At 42.1% G+C, this 19,342-nt stretch overlaps 2 protein-coding genes across 2 annotated transcripts; both read right to left on the minus strand.

The window, feature by feature from the left end:
* Nucleotides 1-319: 319 nt before the first annotated feature.
* Nucleotides 320-8,626, minus strand: LOC116977403 (calcium-activated chloride channel regulator 1-like). The gene is made up of 7 exons (XM_033027833.1): nt 8,618-8,626; nt 7,963-8,187; nt 6,779-6,956; nt 2,997-3,103; nt 2,681-2,902; nt 958-1,219; nt 320-384 (listed from the first exon to the last, which is right to left on the minus strand). Exons 1-7 carry the CDS (start codon nt 8,624-8,626, stop codon nt 320-322), a joined length of 1,068 nt encoding a protein of 355 aa, XP_032883724.1.
* Nucleotides 8,627-13,092: 4,466 nt separating this feature from the next.
* LOC116977404 (calcium-activated chloride channel regulator family member 3-like) lies at nt 13,093-19,342 on the minus strand. The gene is made up of 5 exons (XM_033027834.1): nt 19,184-19,342; nt 18,566-18,709; nt 15,796-15,946; nt 14,013-14,121; nt 13,093-13,120 (listed from the first exon to the last, which is right to left on the minus strand). Exons 1-5 carry the CDS (start codon nt 19,340-19,342, stop codon nt 13,093-13,095), a joined length of 591 nt encoding a protein of 196 aa, XP_032883725.1.

Raw genomic sequence — 19,342 nt, forward strand, 5'->3', positions numbered from 1 at the left:
CTCTCCCTGTACATGCACATTAACACTATATCTTCCAGCTCCATTTAACATGAGAAAATACTTGGAGTAAATACCATCATCGCTGTTCACATCAGCACCTGAAGGGATAAAAGAGGAGGAGAAACTTGTATTAATGTTATGGGGTAGCATTTGTTGAATTTAATAAAGATTGCTGCTGGCTGTTGATGCAAGGGATAGTGTTGGAAGAGCTTTAAATAAAAGAACTAAATTAGACCTTGCAGGGTGTTCATCCCAATCACGTGATTCCTGCAGGCTGCAGCACTACACAGCAAAGCACCTGACATGGAATTCATGGTACTCAGCTAGACATGGAACCTGGGAATGACACTGGAACCTTCTCTGCTTCCTTGGCAATGGCTGATCCTGTAATTTCGAAAAGGTAAGCCAAGTGGACATTAGATGGTTATGGGTTAGTGATGAGGGTTGTATAGCATAGGTGGAATGCAGAGTGCATCCACGTGTGGTATGTATCTTCTCCCCTCAACAAGGACCACTGGCTGTCCCCATCCACCCTTGGTGGAGTTGAGACAACTATTTTTGCTCCCCATGTTCATTTTTGATCTGAACACTCGGGTAATCCAACCCCACTTCCATGAGATGAAAGAGGAACACACCGAGAAGGGACGTTCTTGCCCCAGTCCCAATGAGAGCTGGTAATACGGGAATTCCCAGAGAGTTACCACCCCTGGATCCACCATCGCTCTTTTGGTTGAGATGTGGAAAAAGTCAAGTGAAGGTTCTGATTTGATTGGCTTACCATTGAAACGGGCAAAGGACATCTGAACCTAACACGCATCGTTGAGTCTTCCTCCAATTTCTTTGATATATTTTTACGGAAAGGGGACCAGAATTAGATGCAACCACATTACACATATTTCTAATAATGGTACACCACGGTACACTTGCTCCTTCACGAGGACATTCTACGTATCCTACCTAAGCCATCATCATAAAGCTTCTGTTGAATCGGAGGACCACTGGGACGTTCGATAATAGCTGTCACATTGGCATGCAGGACTGGTAGAAATCCATGAGTAACCTCCACGTAGATAATGATTGGGCTCATGGTGTCTTTTTTGCTCATGTATGCATTGACATTCACTGGGGGAATTTCTGCGTTTGCTGCTCGTGATGTAACAGAGGTTGTTACAAACTGTTCGATTCCATGATTCAGGATGTTGTAGATCCAATTTCCAGTCTGGGAAACAAACATTGATTATTTATACATCAAGGAGCCCCCTCTAAAATCTTTCTATACAGTCTGGCAGTCACAAATTCAGTTTCTTGCTTCTGTGGACGAATTATTATCCATATTGCATACTCAGGAGAGAAGGAATGGCTGCAACACTTACTCCTGATTACTATCCAGAAAATGCCATGAGAAATGTTTCTGAGTGTAATCAAGCAACCTTAAATGAATTAATTGTCATGAGCAAAACACAAAGCACTAGAGTAACTTGGAGGCCGACAAAAAGCTGGAGAAACTCAGCGGGCGAGGCAGCATCTATGGAGTGAAGAAATGGGTGACGTTTCCGGTCTCGACCCGAAACGTCACCCATTCCTTCGCTCCATAGATGCTGCCTCACCCGCTGAGTTTCTCCAGCTTTTTGTCTACCTTCGATTTTTCCAGCATTTGCAGTTCTTTCTTAAACGGAATAACTCAGAGGATCGGGCAACATTTGTGGAGGGAATGGACAGGCGACATTTTGAATTGGTACCATTCTTCAGACTGATTGTAGTAAGAGGGAGAAAGCTGGAAAATGGAGGTGGGGCCAGGAAAAAGCTGGCAGGTGGTGGGCAGATACAGGTGAGGAGGGTTTGTTTGCCAGTAGGGTGGAGTTAGTTTAGGAAGGCTAGACTTGAAAATGAGACAGAAGGATGTATGATGAGGAAAGAAGAGGAGTGTGATGTTAAGCTAGAGGGAGGGATGTTGGTGGAAAGGGTCAGTGGGCAAGAATGGAGGGAACGTGTGGCGAGATAATGGGGAGAATTGCATGTGTACTTGGGACGAGGGGCACACGAAAGAGGGGTGGGGGGATATTACTTAAACTTAAAGAATTCGATGTTCATACTTGTAAGCTACTCATGAGAAATATGAAGTATTGTTTCTCCAGATTCACCACCCGCTGACTAAAGAAATTCCTTCTCATCTCCATTGTAAAGATACATCCTTTTATTCTGAGGCTGCGCCCCCTGGTCCTAGGCTCTTCCATTGCTGGAAACATTCTCTCCACATCCACTCCAGCCTTTGTTTTCGGCTTCTTCAAACCCAAACTGTCACCTATCCATGTTCTGCAGAGATGCTGCCTGACCCGCTGAGTTACTCCAGCACTTTAAAAAAAAAAAAGTCTGACAGCTTAGCAAAGCTTAGGCTCCACCTTTACAGATCATTCACGGTTTTATCTTTGAAGGTGAAAAATATTAGAAGACAATTAATAATTAAATAACTGGTGCAATATCAAACTAATTTCTGAGGTTGTAGGGTGGGGAATTGTAACAGGAGTGAACTTTGCCATTAGACCGCGTCTTTGAGGTGAATAATTAAAATAATTTTCAAACAATTATTGCCAAACATGCTCAGGACTTTCATATCTTTGATCTGTTGGCATTTATTCAGAAGATTTGTTAGGTCAAATATATCATGCATTTTGGTCCATACCTGTGCAGTGCCTTGAATCTTAAGATGGGCTGTGTGTTCTGTTTGATTTATCCTAAAGTCATCGAGGTTGTATGTTTTTCCACTGGGATTACGTACAATCACAATAGGAGTCTGAGCATCCCAAGTAACCACAAACATGGTGTCATTTCCAATAGTCTTATCAAAAACAACCGTGCCATTCATCCATGTGCCGTTGTCGATCCTTGTTCCTGAACTTTCAAGCTGAGACCAAACAAATGGAATTGTTAGTTTACATTGCGGCAATCAGTGAGCAAGAATAATGATTGGAAAAGAAGTATCTGAAAAGCAATCAAACCTGGATTGGCTGATGATTAATGTCACCGTTTGTTGCGACCAATGCACTGAATGCATCAATTAATCCACTCGAATCCAAATTATCAGCTGCTGCAAACTGTAAACCTCCTGCAGAATGAACAAACTTTATAATCAACATAGATAATACCAATGGTCAGAGGTAACTGAAAATTAAACCAGAAGCAGATACTATGAGTTTATGAACTTTGACCATTGAAAAAATTACTTGGAAGTAAAACTATTTATACATTATAGCCCAGGTTTTACTCCAGCATTTTGTGTCTATCTGTGGTTTGAACTAGCATCTGCATTTCCTTCCTGCACGGCCCAGGTTTTAACCCTAGTTGGTTGTAGAAACGACATCCTGTGGCAAGTGACTCATCTACTTTTCATCCACCTAGAAGACCCAAGTTAGGAGTATAATGAAATATTATCTGCTACTTGATTGGCATTTTCTATGCCACTTAAAACATGAATTCTTTCCACCACCATCTAACAGTCACTACTTTGTGGTCTATCCACAAAATGTACCACAAAAGCTATTTTGAGTCCTCAATGGTCATCACCAGGAAAGATACATAGGTACATAGAGCACCCTTCCTCCAGATTTCTCTCCAAGCAACATACAATCCTGGAAATATATTGCCATGCTTCATTGTTATTGGGTCAACATCTTGTGACTCCTATCTACCTCATTGGTGACCTGCAGACTATCCTTGGTTGGAGTTTACTGGCTTTACCTTACACTAAATGTTATTCTCTTATCAAGTGACCATACGCTGTAAATGGCTCGGTTGTACACATGTATTGTCTTTAATCTGACAAAAGCTTTTCACTGTACCTCGGTACACGTGACAAAAAACTGAACTGAAACTGAACCTAAACGTGTAGGAAAGAACTGCAGATACTGGTTTAAACCAAAGATAGACACAAAAAGCTGGAGTAACTCAGCGGGTTAGACAGCATCCCTGGAGAAAAGGAATAGGTGCCATTTTGGGTCGAGACTCTTCTTTAGACTGAACGTCAACCTGAAACATCACCTATTCCATTTCTCCAGAGATGCTGTCTAACCCACTGAGTTACTGCAGCTTTTTGTGTCTATCTTCTGAGCCTAACTGTATTGTGTAAGTTTTTGAGTGCTATTGACGGGGAGAGCTGTTGAGATTGTTTTCTTTCACAGCTGAACCTCAAAAGAGGTGTGTAGTCTTAAGGATAAAGGGTCAGCCATTTAGGGATAAAAAATACAATTTTTTTACATGGAGATTGTAAATATTTGGAAGTCAATATCTCAGTAGGCTAAGGACTCATTGCATATAATCAGACTAATATGGATAGGGTTTTAGTGTTCCTGGGATAATGAAGCCGGAAAATATGCTTAGTTCACAGGATCAGCTATGAACTTAATGAAGACGGAGCAGGCATAAAGGGCAGTTCAGCCATTTCCGACTTTTAGGTTTCATGGACTGTAGAAATTCAGTACCAGCTTCTTAACAGCCATGAGTTATGAGCTATAAATATTATTTTTGCCAGTTATCCTGTGGATGAATAAACAATGTTATTTTCATTATTGTGAATTTATAGACAGGACTCTTACACTTACAGTGACATATAGAATCTTGGTGTCAAATATTATGGATATTTATATCTGAAATTTTAACCAGATACATTGCAGACAGCTTATGATACTTCCAGTATTTGCACAATAAAACAAATCTACATGCCCCTAGTAGTGCAGAAACTAATTTTCCTTGCCAATGCATTATATGTGAGCTATCAATGCATACATTTACAATCCCTACACCTTTCTTAGTGGAATTTAGCTAAATTAAATTTAATACATTTAATGAATAATATTAAAATTGAATTTAGCTAAATTGAAAACAGATGGAGGCGTCCCACAAGGATCTGTGCTGGGGTCTCATCTGTTCATCATTTATTATTGTGGATTTATAGACGGAGCTCCTGGAACAAGGATGGGTTCATCAATATCACTTTGAAGAGCCAAATATCTTACTTAGGCTTCGAGATGGTAAGTATTTTCAGCAGAAGTGTGAAGGAGATAAAAATACATTGATAAATAAGTGAGCTACAATGTGCCGACAGATTTAATTATGAGGTTGTTAAAGAAGGAACTGCAGATGCTGGAAAATCGAAGGTAGACAAAAATGCTGGATAAACTCAGCGGGTGAGGCAGCATGGAGCGAAGGAAATAATTATGAGGTTGTCCACTTTGTTCCATAATGGTCAAGTTGAGATTTTTATCATATGCATAAGACTTTAGACTTAAGAGATACAGCGCGGAAACAGGCCCTTTAGCCCACCAAGTCTGCGCCGACCATCGATCACTCCCCACTCCCCATATGCTAACTCCTACACTCGAGGGACAATTTACAATTTTACAGAAACCAATTAACCTACAAACCTACACGGCTTTGGAATGTGGGAGGAAACCAGAGCACCGGAAGGTCACAGGGAGAACGTACAAACTCCACACAGATAGCACCAGTAGTCAGGATCAAACCGGGTCTCGGGCACAGTAAGGTAGCAATTCTACCTCAGCACCACTGTGCTGCTGAAGTATGGTGAGGTACAGGTACAATGAAAATCTCAGGCCCATAGGCTCAAACAACGCTAAAAATCATAAATTAAGCATAAATTGTACATTATTCATGCAAATTTCACAGGACGGTGGAAGAAACTGTACAAAACAAAAATAAGACATGAAAAAATATACCAGGCCAGTGCAAGAGGTGGTCCATAGGGTGCTGTTGCTAAAATAGGATTAGGGTTCTGCAGAACATGATAGTTGTAGTAAACTAGTTCCGGAACCTTCTGGTGTATATCTCCTGCCCGACGGTAACGGTGAGAAGAGCGCATGACCTGAATAGTGGGGATCCTAATGATAAATTATGCCTTCTTAAGGCTGCCTCAGGTTTGAGTCATCTTGCAATGGTGAAAAGCAAGAAAGAGTGCATGTCTATAAGTTTCCTGGGGTCCATGTACACGAATCACTAACGTGCATTAGTCAAGGTAGGAAAATAATTTCATTTGGTACAGATTGAGGCCATTCATCTCATCAATGCTAGTTCTCAGGAGCAACTGCATTCTCCTACTTATTTCCCAATTATTTCTTCTTTCTCTCGTATCCATTAACTTCATTACAATTCTCCTAATTGCCTTTTAAACTAGGGCATTCGGAACAATTTACAGTCGGTAATTAACCTACCAACTTGCATTTCTTGGAATGTACCTACTTACTGAGGCATTCCATTTCTATTCCCCAGAGATCCAAGTGTTTATCCAATGACTGGGAGATCTTAGCCTAGTTGTTGACCAACAATATGGATGTTTGATTAGATTTGTGCCAAGCCTACTAAACAGAGAAATTGGAAGTTTCCATAATGTTATTCCATGGCCAAGCATTCTTCATTGTAAACCCACTATTAGCCCTGTCCCATGGTACGAGTTCATTCCAAGAGCTCTCCCGAGTTTGCTCTGATTCGAACTCGGAGATTTACATGTTGAAAAATCTTCACGAGTCTTCCCGTGCTTACCTGCCATTTGCGAGTCTTCCCGAGTACCTGCTGTTAGCGTTACGAGCCGCTAAGAGACGTCCCCGAGCTGCAACGTACCCGCTACATTCATTCTCCGTGCTTACCACGAGTTTGATTTTTTTTTAATTGGGGAGAGCTCTTGGAATGAACTCATACCGTGGGACAGGGCTTTAATACCTGTGCTACAGAACTTGGAACAAGAATTGCAGAGGAGATCAATAACAATTACCTGTCATAATGGAGAGCTGCTCTAGTTCTTCAGTCGCATTTTGCCCTATTGCTATGGTGTGGATTATGGCTCCACTTTGCTCCACCTCTGCAAAGCAACCGTTTATTCCATTGTCCTCACCAAGAACCACCAATATGATTTCATCGCCACTTGTAGAACCATCATCTGCACGAAGTACCTACGAAGCAATCAATTAGGAACATCGGATCATAAGAGTCGGAAACGCCAAACATTTCCTCAAACCTAGAAACAAAGAACTGCAGATGCTGCTTTATACCAAAGATTGATACAAAGTGCTGGAGTCACTTAGCGGGTCAGGTAGCATCTGTGGAGAAAAGGATGGGTGACTTTTCAGGTCGGGACATAAAAGGTCGCCAGTCTAAATTAACTTTTGGTTTCTCTACATTTTCTCTCCACACTGAGCAAAGTACTTCTAATATATTCTGGTTTTACCTTCAGAAGAAACATACTAAGTTTGCTTAATTGTTTCATATACCCTGTGACCTGTGGAGGGAGAAACAGAGTTGGCCATTCATTATTGATCTGAAAATATTAATTTTGTTTCTCTCCCCACAGTTGCTGCGTGACCCCTGCTGAGTAATTCCAGCACTCTGGGCTTTTAATCTTGAACAAAGTGTTGCAGTAACTCAGCAGGTCAGGCAGCACCTGTGGAGGGAATAGGTAGACAACATTTCAAGTTGGCACCTTCCTTCAGTCAAAGACTTCAGATTAGATGATAGGGGGTCCATGTGTTTTACTATTTTTACTTCCTTGTATAGCAATTCTACATTTGCATTTAGTTTAGTTTTGTTTAGTTTAGAGATACAGAATGGAAACAGTCCCTTCAGCCCACCAAGTCCACATTGTCTATAGATAACTCGGGGTAGAGAGGCCAATTTATCTACAAACCCGCACAACTTTGGCGTGTGGAAGGAAAATCTGGAAAAGCACCTGGAAAAAACCCCACGCGGTCAAAGGGAGAACGTGCAAACTCCACACAGACAGCACCCGAGGTCAGGATCGAACCCAGGTCTCTGGCACTATGACGCAGCAGCTCTATTAGCTGTGCGACTCTGCTGCGCCCCCCCCCCCCTATTCAATGCTAGCAATGCAGTGAAATGGAATGCCTAAAACTAATGAATTATTGAAAATCTTTTATTCAGTTGAATTATTGAAAATCTTACCGCAAATCCAGACCTAACTCCTATGCAGATATTTCTTCCCCCACTGGCTGTTGCGGGCAGCAGTTGTACAAGTTCATTCCTGGCATCATCACCATCAATTAATTTCAGCTTTGAGTCAGTAAATGCAGCAGAATGAAAACTAACTATTCCGACGTGTGAGCCATCTTCAATGATCTGGAGTAAGAATACTTTGGCTGCTTGTTGGAGCTTATTTATACGATTCTCCTATGAACAAGAACATAAGTTTCAATGTACAAGGTGATGGTCCCAAAAATCAGTCGCTTCTTTGTAGAGACAAGGAACTGCAGATGCTGGAATCTTCAGCAAAACACAAAGTGCTGGAGGAACTCAGTGGGTCAGGCAGCATCTCTGGAGGGAATGGACAGGCAATGGTTTAGAGATACAGCATGGAAACAGGCCCTTTTGCCCACCAAGTCCACTGCTATTCACACCAGTTCTGTTTCCTTGCTATAAAATACAATCTTCTATTTCTAAACGAAAAGTTCTGCTTGATTATAAAATGCATTCTGCACAAACTGGGTGTGAAAGCTTTGGGAACGAAAGTTACTGACAAGAAGAATTCAATATTAGTTATTGCAGGTCAGTTTTGGTGTGAAAACCTATTCTATGAAATGTATATTGAGAAAGACCTTACCAACCCCATGCTTGCTGAGACATCAAGGACTAAGCAAACAACACGGTGCTTGGCCTGAAGAAACGTGAACGTTGGGATGACTGATCCAGTGTGGGGTGAGGAACTGTTTTTGAAATCCTCCGACTTGCTGATCATGTCCCAAGTGCTCCTGTAATTGCATATTCTGTTCTGTGAGTTGGGCACTTCAGCATTGTGAGTCTTGTCATCACAGAATTTACCCGCCTGGATAATGGAAATAAATATCATGGATTTTAGGAACGATGCCAAACACACAAGGAAAAAAACATTAAGGTAAACTATACACATAATATATTATTAATACATCAAGACTTTAGACGAGGCATGAATAAAATAAAAATGAAAATTGAGTAGGTTTTATAACAGATTCTCAATACACAGTTTAGGCTTCGGCACAAAGTTAAACATTCGTCCCTACTTTTTTATAGTCAAAAATTCATACAGCACAGATACTATCCCTTTGGCCAACATATCCATGCCAAGTATCGATAACCCATCTGTACTAATCACACTTAGCAATAGCCTTGCCAAGAAGCTTCTTAAAAGTTGGACGTGTCTCTCCTTCCACCATCCACTCTGGCTGTACATTCCAGACTCTAAGCAACCTCTGGGTGAATTAATACTTCCTCAGATCCCTTCTAAACTTTTTTTAACTTTCTGAGTATAGACACCTCTGCCATGGGGAGAAATGTGGGTGAAAATAAAATGGGATTAGTGTAGGATTAGAACAAAATGTGTGTTTGCTGATCAACGTGGACTTGTGGCACCTTCACGCCCACGTTTGTTTTGCACCTTGTCACCGCTGGCGACTCGCCAGCAGCCACATGAGAAGGTCCAACCGCAAGAGCTCAATAGCAACTCCAAGGTCAGATGCACTAATTGGCCTTAACTGCACACAGGTTATGATTGGTGAGAATGTAGGTAAAAAGGGCTTCTGGAATAAACGTGACACAAGGTGGCTGGCTCAGCTAAGTGTCACGGAAAAGCAAATCTGCTGGCCAACGCCCTATCAAAACTGGAGGTGGATGCTCTGAATGCGGCAACACTCATCGATTTTTATGCCATGGCAGCATTGATCCCAATCTTATCCATTACCGCTAGACGCATACAGCCCTAAAATTGGAAGATGTACTGTACTTATCGGTGACATGAGAGAAACCATCATATGTGACACTTCCACTGGTAAACCCAGGTCGTTTGTGCCTAGGCCGATGCATCGAGAAGTTTTCAGCGTGCTGCACGACTTATCACATCCGGGCAAGAAGACTACGATAAAACTAGTCTCCAAATGTTTCATCTGGCCTTTCATCAAGTGTGACATTGGATTTTGGGCGAAGACTTGTCTACCGTGTCACCAATCCAAGATCTCCAGGCACACTAGGACCCAATTCGGTGAGTTTCCTGTACCGACCCGTTTCTAGCACGTGCCTCCTGGACTTTGTCGGCCCACTCCCACTGTCAAGACAATACACATATCTGCTCACTTGTGAAGACCGGTTCACAAGATGGCAAGATGCTACCCCAGTCATCAACATTTCAGCGGAAAGAATAACCCCCGCTTTTGTTGACCGATGGATTTTGGTCTTTGGGGTCCCAAGTACGATCACAACAGACCAAGGACTGCAATTCGAGTCTGTGCTGTTTCAAACACTAACCGACCTCTTGGGTACGAACCGGATTTGAACGACTGCGTATCACCCACAAGCGAACGGCCTGATTGAAATGTTCCATCACCAGTTGAAAGCCGCTCTAGCAGCCGGAGGAGACGCGTCGCACTGGAGTGAACGGTTGCCTCTTGTTTTGCTTGGCATTCATACAGCGGTGACGGCAGACCTAGGATGTTCATCGGCGGAAATTGTTTACGGCACAACTCCGAAGCTGCCCGACGAATTTTGTAAAACGAATCCCCAAAGACAGATCTTATGATCCAAGCACGTATGTCGATCAATTACGGCAAACTATGCAGCATCTCAGGCCAACACCGACACGGCGAACACGTGCAATGGTCTACGTGCCTGCTGACCTCCAATGCTGCACACATGTTTAGGCCCAACAAGACGCCGTCCTCCGACCTCTTCAGCAAGCATACGATGGCCCTTTCCAAGTCATCCAACGCCTACCCAAGAGTTTTGTGATCAATTGGAACGGAAAAACTGACACTGTATCTGTTGACCGGTTAAAGCCAGCATATGTCGAGAACCAACCGACTACCTCACCCACTGAACCGGCGAAGTCACAAGAACCCAACACTTTCTGTCAAAGACTTCCCACGCTGCAATACCAAACAAGTTCAGGCCATAAAATCAACCCGCCAGACCGGTATGCAGCAGGACAAAGCCAGATCGTCGCCACCTTGTATGACTCGGTGGCTGTGTGGGGAGCTGTGGCGCCTTCATGCCCACGTTGGTTTTGCATACAGCCTGTCACCACTGGCGACTCACCAGCAGCCTCACGGGAAGGCCCAGCCACAAGAGCCCAATAGCAACTCCAAGGTCAGACGCACTAATTCGCCTTATCTGCGCATGGGTTATGATTGGTGAGAATGTAAGTAAAAGGGGCTTGTAGAATAAACATGACACAAGGTATCTAGCTCAGCTAAGTGTTGTTTGTTCTTTGCTTTCTGTCGTGGGATTCAGTAGATCCTAGATTCAAGTGGGCGAAAGAGCCTGTTTCTGTGCTGTTCGACCATCATTCCAAAGATAGACACAAGGTGCAGGAGTAACTCAGTGGGACAGGCAGCATCTCTGGAGAAAAAGAATGGGTGACATTTCGGGTCGAGACGCTTCAGATTGAGAGTCAGGGGAGAGGGAGACAAGAGATATGGAAGGTATGAAAATGACAGATCAAAGTAGACAATGGTCATGAAAATGTAAAATGGTTTATTGCTGGCTATGGGGAAGGTGACAACGAGGCATACAAACAGTAAAATTAATCAGAAGGACAGTGAAACTAGTCGGATTCCAAAATTCTATGAGTTCTGGAAACGATACAAATGAACTCAAGATTCAAGAGAGTTTATTGTCATGTGTCTGTGATAGGACAATGAAATTCTTGCTTTGCTTCAGCACAACAGAACATAGAACTATACAGAGAGAAACAAATGTTTGAGAAAATATAACTTCAACTCCACTTACATTTGTGAGACCCTGCACGTACATTATCGAAGATGATGAACTCTGATCCATCTCTGGGAAGAATTTACAATTGCCTTTAGGCAGCCTGGTGTTGGGATCTATGTTGCAAGGTGTACAGGAAGTGCCCGTACAATCAGCTATCTTCCCTCTTATTTCTTTCGAGCATCTGCAAGGTAATATTTTAATTCAGTAACAGAGAAACCTCTGCTAAAGTTTCAATTCAGTACTGAGGGAGTGCTCCACAAATTGTCTGAGTTGCTATCTTCAATTTTCCTTCTTCTGCCATAATAAATAAACCAGAAATGTATAAAAGGAGGTGCAAGTTAATTTGTTTCTATGATATAATAAATGGCACCACCTGGTTAACTTTCCAACTTAATTGTGTCAACTTATAAAGTTCAATACATTTCAATAATTGTAAAACATTTCTAAAAGTACCCCAGTTCCTTACCGTACATCCCACCATCTTCTGCATTCTATGAATCACCCTTCATAATTTCTATCACCTTCATGAGATTCCACCAAAAGACATATTTTTCCCTCACCTCCCCTTTCAGCACAGTGGAGTAGCAATAGAGCTACTGCCTTACAGCGCCAGAGTTCCGGGTTCAGTCCTGACTATGGGTGTTGCCTTTACGGAGTTTGTATGTTCTCCCCGTGACCTGCGCGGGTTTTCTCCGAGATCTTCGGTTTCCTCCCACACTCCAAGGATGTACAAGTTTGTAGGTTAATTGGCTTGATATAAATATAAAATTGTCCCTATTGTTTGTTGGGTAGTGTTAATGTGTGGGGATCGCTGTTCTGTGTGGGCCGAAGGGAGTACAAAGTCTGTTGAGCTTCACCCATGCTCCTCTGGGGAGGTCAGAACCTGGACAGCTTTTATCTGGTGAAGGTATGTAACTGTGTAATGGAGATGAGGTTGCCTTCCACTCCTGTGAACACTTGGTGGCTATCCAGTGTGCCTATCACTGTGATTACGCCATCTCAATTCCACTCTTTCCAATCCGTCTGCGACCACATAGCCGTACAGCATGAAAACAGGCACTTCGGCCCGACTTGTTCATACTCATGTCTATTTTTGTTTAATTTAGTTTTCTGCAACGTAGCCCTTCTCCCTCTATTCCATGTACTTATCCAAATAGTTTTTAAGCATTATAATTGTACCTGACAGTTTGTTCCATATACCTGCCACCCAATTAGAGTGATAAACTACACTCCTCCCTCAGTCTGAATCAGTCCGAAGAATGATCCCAACCTGAAACGTTAGCCATCCATATTCTACAGGGATGCTGCCGACCCGCTCAGTTACTCCAGCATTTTGTGTCACTCCTCCCTACACTTGCTTTCTGTACTGTTATAGTGAGACACAATGCAAAATTAAGCAACAGGCTTATCAACAACATATCATCTTCACTGGTCACACTGCAGCCTTCTGGACTCAAAATTATATTTACAGTCTGTATCGGAACTGCCAGTTCTGCTATAGCTTATCCATCTTTAATATAAAATCAGCTTTTCTCTCCCCGCCTGATCTGTCGGGTGTTTCCAGCATTCTTCTCTGCCACATTACTGGCCCACAAAATACAGCTTTTATATGCCCGTACATTTGTTTTCTCTCTGTCTCTGTTTCTCTCTTTAGTTGATCTCACTAATCTATCAACTAGATGTGTAGATGCCTTCATAAGCAGCTTGTCACTAAGGCAACCCTGGCCTCACATCTTCAGAGATATTCCTCCTCTCCTTCCCTCTCTGCAACTTCAAACACATTTGTTTTCTCACTTTCCAGATTCTGATGAAGAGTCACCTGAAACATTAACTCCATTTCTCTTTCCATAGATACTGTCTGAACAGTTGAATATTTCCAGCATTATTGTGGTCATAGTGTTATATGGCATGAAAACAGGCCATTTGATCCAACTTGCCCATGCTGACCAAGATGCCTCATCGATGCTAGTCCTACCTGCCCGCGTTTGACCCATATGCCTCTAAACCTTTCCCATCTATGTACCTATCTCAACTACCTTCCCCTCAGGTTGCCCCTATTAAATCTTTTCCCTCTCACCTGTTGTCCTCTTGTTGTTGATTCCCCTGCTCTGGGTAAAATATCTATTCCCCTCATCATTTTATACTCAATATACACGATTTTCCATTTTTATTTCAGGCAGCTCTTGAGTTTTGTAACCTTGTCCAGAAATCCCAGAGGACATTTCACAATGTACAAAAATATTCAATGAGAATCCTACCTTGTTGCATCAGCAGTACCATCACTATTTATATAAAAGGGCGTCAAATCATCATATTCATCAAATACTCCCCATTGAAGATGGGCCCATTCATGAACGAATGCTTGCCCTATGGAAATAATAGTACTTTTGCTCAAACTAATGAAACCAATCCAGTAAAAAGTAAATAGTATTTTAAATAAACTTATATATTGGCACAATTCTCATGAATGTAAAATAAACTCAATGGCATAAAATTATTTTCTGAGACACTTAAATGAAATAAAGTTCTGTTCCAACGAGTGGCTGTGCACTGGGGATTTCCACGCTGACAGTAAAAAGTGTAGAAGTGGCGAGGAGAAGGACAAATCACAGGTTGGTGACCTGTTTTTCCGGAGCTCCTGCAACACCAGCTGCGTCCGCTGGACTGGAGGGCCGCAGCTTCGGTGGCTTCGACCACCCCGGGCCGTGGAAGTTGAACCGGCCCGTTCGCGGAGCTTGGATTCAGCCGCGGGACTGACATTACTTACCATCGCCCGGCGGGGTCACAACATCCGAAGCCTGGATCGCCTCGGCGCAGAGGGAGAACAAGGGAGGAAGAGACAGAGACTTTAAGACTTTTGCCTTCCATCACAGTGAGGAGGTGCCTGGTGAACATACTGTGGTGGATGTTAAACTTGTGTTTATTGTGTGTTTTTGTCATTTTTATTATATGTATGACTGCAAGGCAACAAAATTTCTTTCAGACCTTTCGATCTGAATGACAAAAATAAAATTCAATTCAATTCAATTCAATCACTGGCAAACTGAATGAGGTGATGGGTGCATCGAGCCTTCATAGCAAGCTGCAGCTTGGAATGTGTAAAATGGCACCGAAGACTGGCGACTATTGCAAATGGACTCAGTAGGCTCCATAGGTTTTCATGCATGGAGTACTTAATTAGGGATTGTCTTCATGTGTGCCAATAGTCACACTGTATATGCAATGTATATGCAATAATCTAATGTATATGCAAAAAGTGTATTTCACTGTACCTTTGGTACACGTGACAATAAAATGAACCTCCAAAAAAAAGAACTAAGAAAAAATGCTGGAAATATTTAGCAAGTCAGGCAGCAACTGTTGAGAGAGAGAAACAGTTAATATTTCAGGTTGAAAACCCATCAGCAGAATTGGAGCAATACAAGATAGGCTTATGTTGCAGAGAATGTGGAGGTTCCACAGAAGCTTCATAAACAAATTATCAGCAAGGAACCCTTGCCTCACCCTATCAGAGGTGCTCCCCTTCTCTCTTTCCATCCCTTGATTCTCCTCTGCGTTAAAATTCACATTTTCCACTTTTCCAACAAATTCTGTGATTAATAGATTTTCCTTTGGTGAGATTTTAATGGGATGAATCAACGATCGTGTTATTGAATGTTGGAACGGGTTCAAAGGGTTAAAACCTCAACTCCTGCCCCTATGTGTCTTGATAATCTCATACTCAGACCAGGGGGAAATCTTTTAGGACCGAAATGAGAAAAACATTTTTCACACAGAGAGTGGTGAATCTCTGGAATTCTCTGCTACAGAAGGTAGTTTGGGCCAGTTCATTGGCTATATTTAAGAGGGAGTTAGATGTGACCCTTGTGGCTAAAGGGATCAGGGGGTATGGAGAGAAGGCAGGTACAGGATACTGAGTTGGATGATCAGCCATGATCATATTGAATGGCGGTGCAGGCTCAAAGGGCCGAATGGCCTACTCCTGCACCTAATTTCTATGTTTCTGTATGCTACAGCTTGCTAACTCTTAAAATCACATACCTCTTGAGCCATAAGCTGAAGCCAGGGTGTCGTTTAGCATGAAGTTTGGGGTGAAGTGAATGTAGCGGCCCTTCTCGCCACAGCCACGAGGTTGCAGGGTGTACGGAGCATCTCGACGTTTCAGATAAGGTGCAGCAATGATCACATCTGCCTATGTATGAAAATTACACGTTTCCATGTGAAACTCCCTGTAAGATCCACAAGCTTGCAAAGTAATGCACTATCTAGAACAAATATGTAAATGCATGCTTGCAATCTAGTGTAGATTTTTCATGTGGTCCTCTTGCATATTAGAAACAAAGAACTGCAGGTAGACACAAAATGCTGGAGTAACACAGCGGAACAGGCAGCATCTCTGGATAGCAGGAATGGGTGACGTTTCGGGTTGAGACCCTTCTTCAGACTCCTCGTCGGAGGAGGAGAACTTCTTTAAAGTAGGCATACCTTGAGGAGATTAAGCAGTGGAGCAGACAAAATGTGTAGGAAGGAACTGCAGATGCTAGCTTGTCAGAGAGAAATGCTTCAAAATAGCCATACCTTGAGGAGATTTTGCAGATGCAGGTTTACCAAAAAGAATGGCACAAAGTACTGAAGTCACTCAGTGGGTCAGGCAGCATATCTGGAGAACATGGATACCTGACGTTTTGGATTGGGACCCTTCTTCAGACTGAAGACGGATCCTGACCCAAAGCGTCATCTATCCGTGTTGTCCAGAGATGTTACCTGAGCCGCTGAGTTACTCCAGTGTTTTGTGTCTTTTCTTGCATGTTAGCTTGGGTCGACATATGTGAGAGTTCTCTTTAATCATATGTCCCCTCAAATTGTGTTTTCCAAGAAGAACCATCCATTTCTCAATTCTAATCTTTCTGCTGAAATATCAAATTCAAGGAACTATTATCATAATTTGTTTTCCCTATCCTCTCATAGGGTCATGGAGTGATACAGTGTGGAAACGGGTCCTTAGGCCCAACTCGCCCACACCGGCCAACAATGTCCCAGCTACACTAGACTGAACCATCTCACAACCACGCATCAGGCCTATCTGAAGGAGAGTTTGCAGTTCCCAAATTGAGCATCTCAGCCGCCAGCTAACCTAAATGGAAGAAAGTCACTGTTGATCTCAAGACACTGCCAAAGGAGAAGACTATGCTACCATTGCTCCTTTTGGTCCAAGGTATGTCATTGATCCCAGTTGCATTCAGTGACCTTTTGTGTATAATTCTTTCGTGTAGGAAGGAATTTTGTCCTATTTTTCCTTGTATCTGGCTTACTCAGATGGACACAGACACAAAATAAAACAGCCCATAGATTTTCTTTTTCATTTCTCTCCTTCATTTTGTTCTTTTGATACTTCCACTTACGGTCGCCCGTCAACAATATGGAATCTACTCCTCTAACTGCGAGTGGCAAAATCAAACATGCCCGATTAGAAGCCACATTGTTGACGGTCATCTGTGTAGTATTCTGCCGGCTACTCCAATTGTAAGAGGGAATTTTGTGTAATACCCCGATCCTATATCTGGTTTTACTCAGATAGGAACAGACACAAAATAAAACAGCTTGTAGATCAGTGGTGAGTCTATCGAACAAGTCGGTTTATTGAAACAGTGTACACAGAGAACACTTTGGGTTCTCAGACTGTTTTCGGTGCATACTATTAAGGCCTTCAATAAGCCAACTTATTCGATACACTGATCTATGAGTTATTTTATTTTGTTTCTGTACCTATCTGAGTAAAACAAGATAGGATGTGGGTATAGCGCAAAATAGCACAAAATTCCCTCCTAGAATAGTAAAATATCATTCTGTCTCATACCTAAATACATTTTCTAGTTTGAAGAACTCAATAGATAGTGAAATTATGAGAAGAAATTAACCTTAATATCAGTCTGAAGAAAGGTCTCGACCCGAAACGTCACCTATTCCTTCGCTCCATAGATGCTGCCTCACCCGCTGAATTTCTCCAGCATTTTTGTCAACCTTAATATCAAGATTCTGTAAAAGCTGCTGCATGCAAAAATTAGTGTATATCTTTGGTGTCCACCATCACACGCGTAACACCAGCATTTTGAAGTAGCTATATTTCCATCAAATTATGTATCTGCAGTCTCTTATTATGTATGGACAATTACTTCCAAAGTTTATTCAAAACATGAGAAAGAAATTACAAAAAAGAAATACTGGAAGAAACGGGAGCTACTTTCATTTTGGTGTTCACCCTTAGACACTGTGTAACGCACGTAATGCACGTTTCACTAGATAACAGGACTATTGCTCATTTGGTCACATACTCCATGTTTACAGCAAGAAAGTACATTTGTATGTTGAAAAACAGCAAAAGTGAAGAAATCAGCTATCATGCTTTCGAAAAAAATGACTTTCTAAATTTCATGTAACGGTTGTTATGGTGGACACCAAACATAAAGTGTAAAAAACGCATAGGAACTCAGGAACAAGGAATTTTGGTCGTTAATCAAATTTTCTCAAAACTTCATGAACTATCTCTCCCTGTCATGTACTGTGAGGGTTTTTGATTAATCTGAATCGTTGAAATAATTTATTTGTGAACTTCAGTTTTATGTATGATGTCACACTTTATGAACCCAGTATTGTAAAAACACACATATCGTATTGAAGAGAATCTCGCACTAGAAATTTCTTGTGACTTTCTACAGAATTTAAGTACAAAATTAGCTTCATGTCAATAACTTTCAGGAGAATGTACAGAGGCAGAAGAGAGGAAATGTTTTATAGGCCCCTGCATTCTTACCTTTGCATAAGATTGAGTTGTTGATCTTTGAAACAAGCTGGAATTAACTGTCCAGGTATAAGGCAACAGAATTTTTATTTCTGAGAAATAAAGTTGCTGTTTGGTAGCCAGGTGTAGGTAGGCAGAAGCATCATGCATCATTTCCTGCAAAGAGTGCACAGGATTAAAATTCAACACCTCACTGCAACGCAACCAGATGGTGTGGGTTTCCAAAACATGATCCTTTTTCTTTTTTAGTTTAGTTTAGCGATACAGTGTGGAAACAGCCTACTACTGAGTCCGCACCGACCAGCAATCACTAGCGCTATCCTACACACTAGGACAATTTACAATCTTTACCAAAGCCAATTAACTTACAAACCTGTATGCCTTTAAGAGTGGGAGGAAACCGGAGCACCCGGAGTAAATCCACGCAGTCACTGGAAGAACGTACAGACAGCATAGTAGTCAGCATCAAACCCAGGTCTCTGGCACTGTAAAGCAGACACTCTACCGCTGCACCACCGTGCCGCCCAATAGCCTACCCTCCTCTGAACAATTCCTGCTTTTAAATATAGCATTGTGGGGACACAAAGCTTTGGCTAAGAGCTCACTTCAGTCACAGCGTCAGCACCTTACCTTAATGCTCTCAATAAGGTTTTCATCAAAAACACCAGGGTTAACAGCGATAACAATGTCTCTATATCCATTATTCACCAGCTTTGCTCCAGAACAGTTTGTAAAAAAAGCACACAGGAGGGAGACAAGCACCAAAGCAAAGGTTTTCTGAGGCATCAT

Source organism: Amblyraja radiata, chromosome 10, assembly GCF_010909765.2.
Source record: "Amblyraja radiata isolate CabotCenter1 chromosome 10, sAmbRad1.1.pri, whole genome shotgun sequence".
Classification (NCBI taxonomy): domain Eukaryota; kingdom Metazoa; phylum Chordata; class Chondrichthyes; order Rajiformes; family Rajidae; genus Amblyraja; species Amblyraja radiata.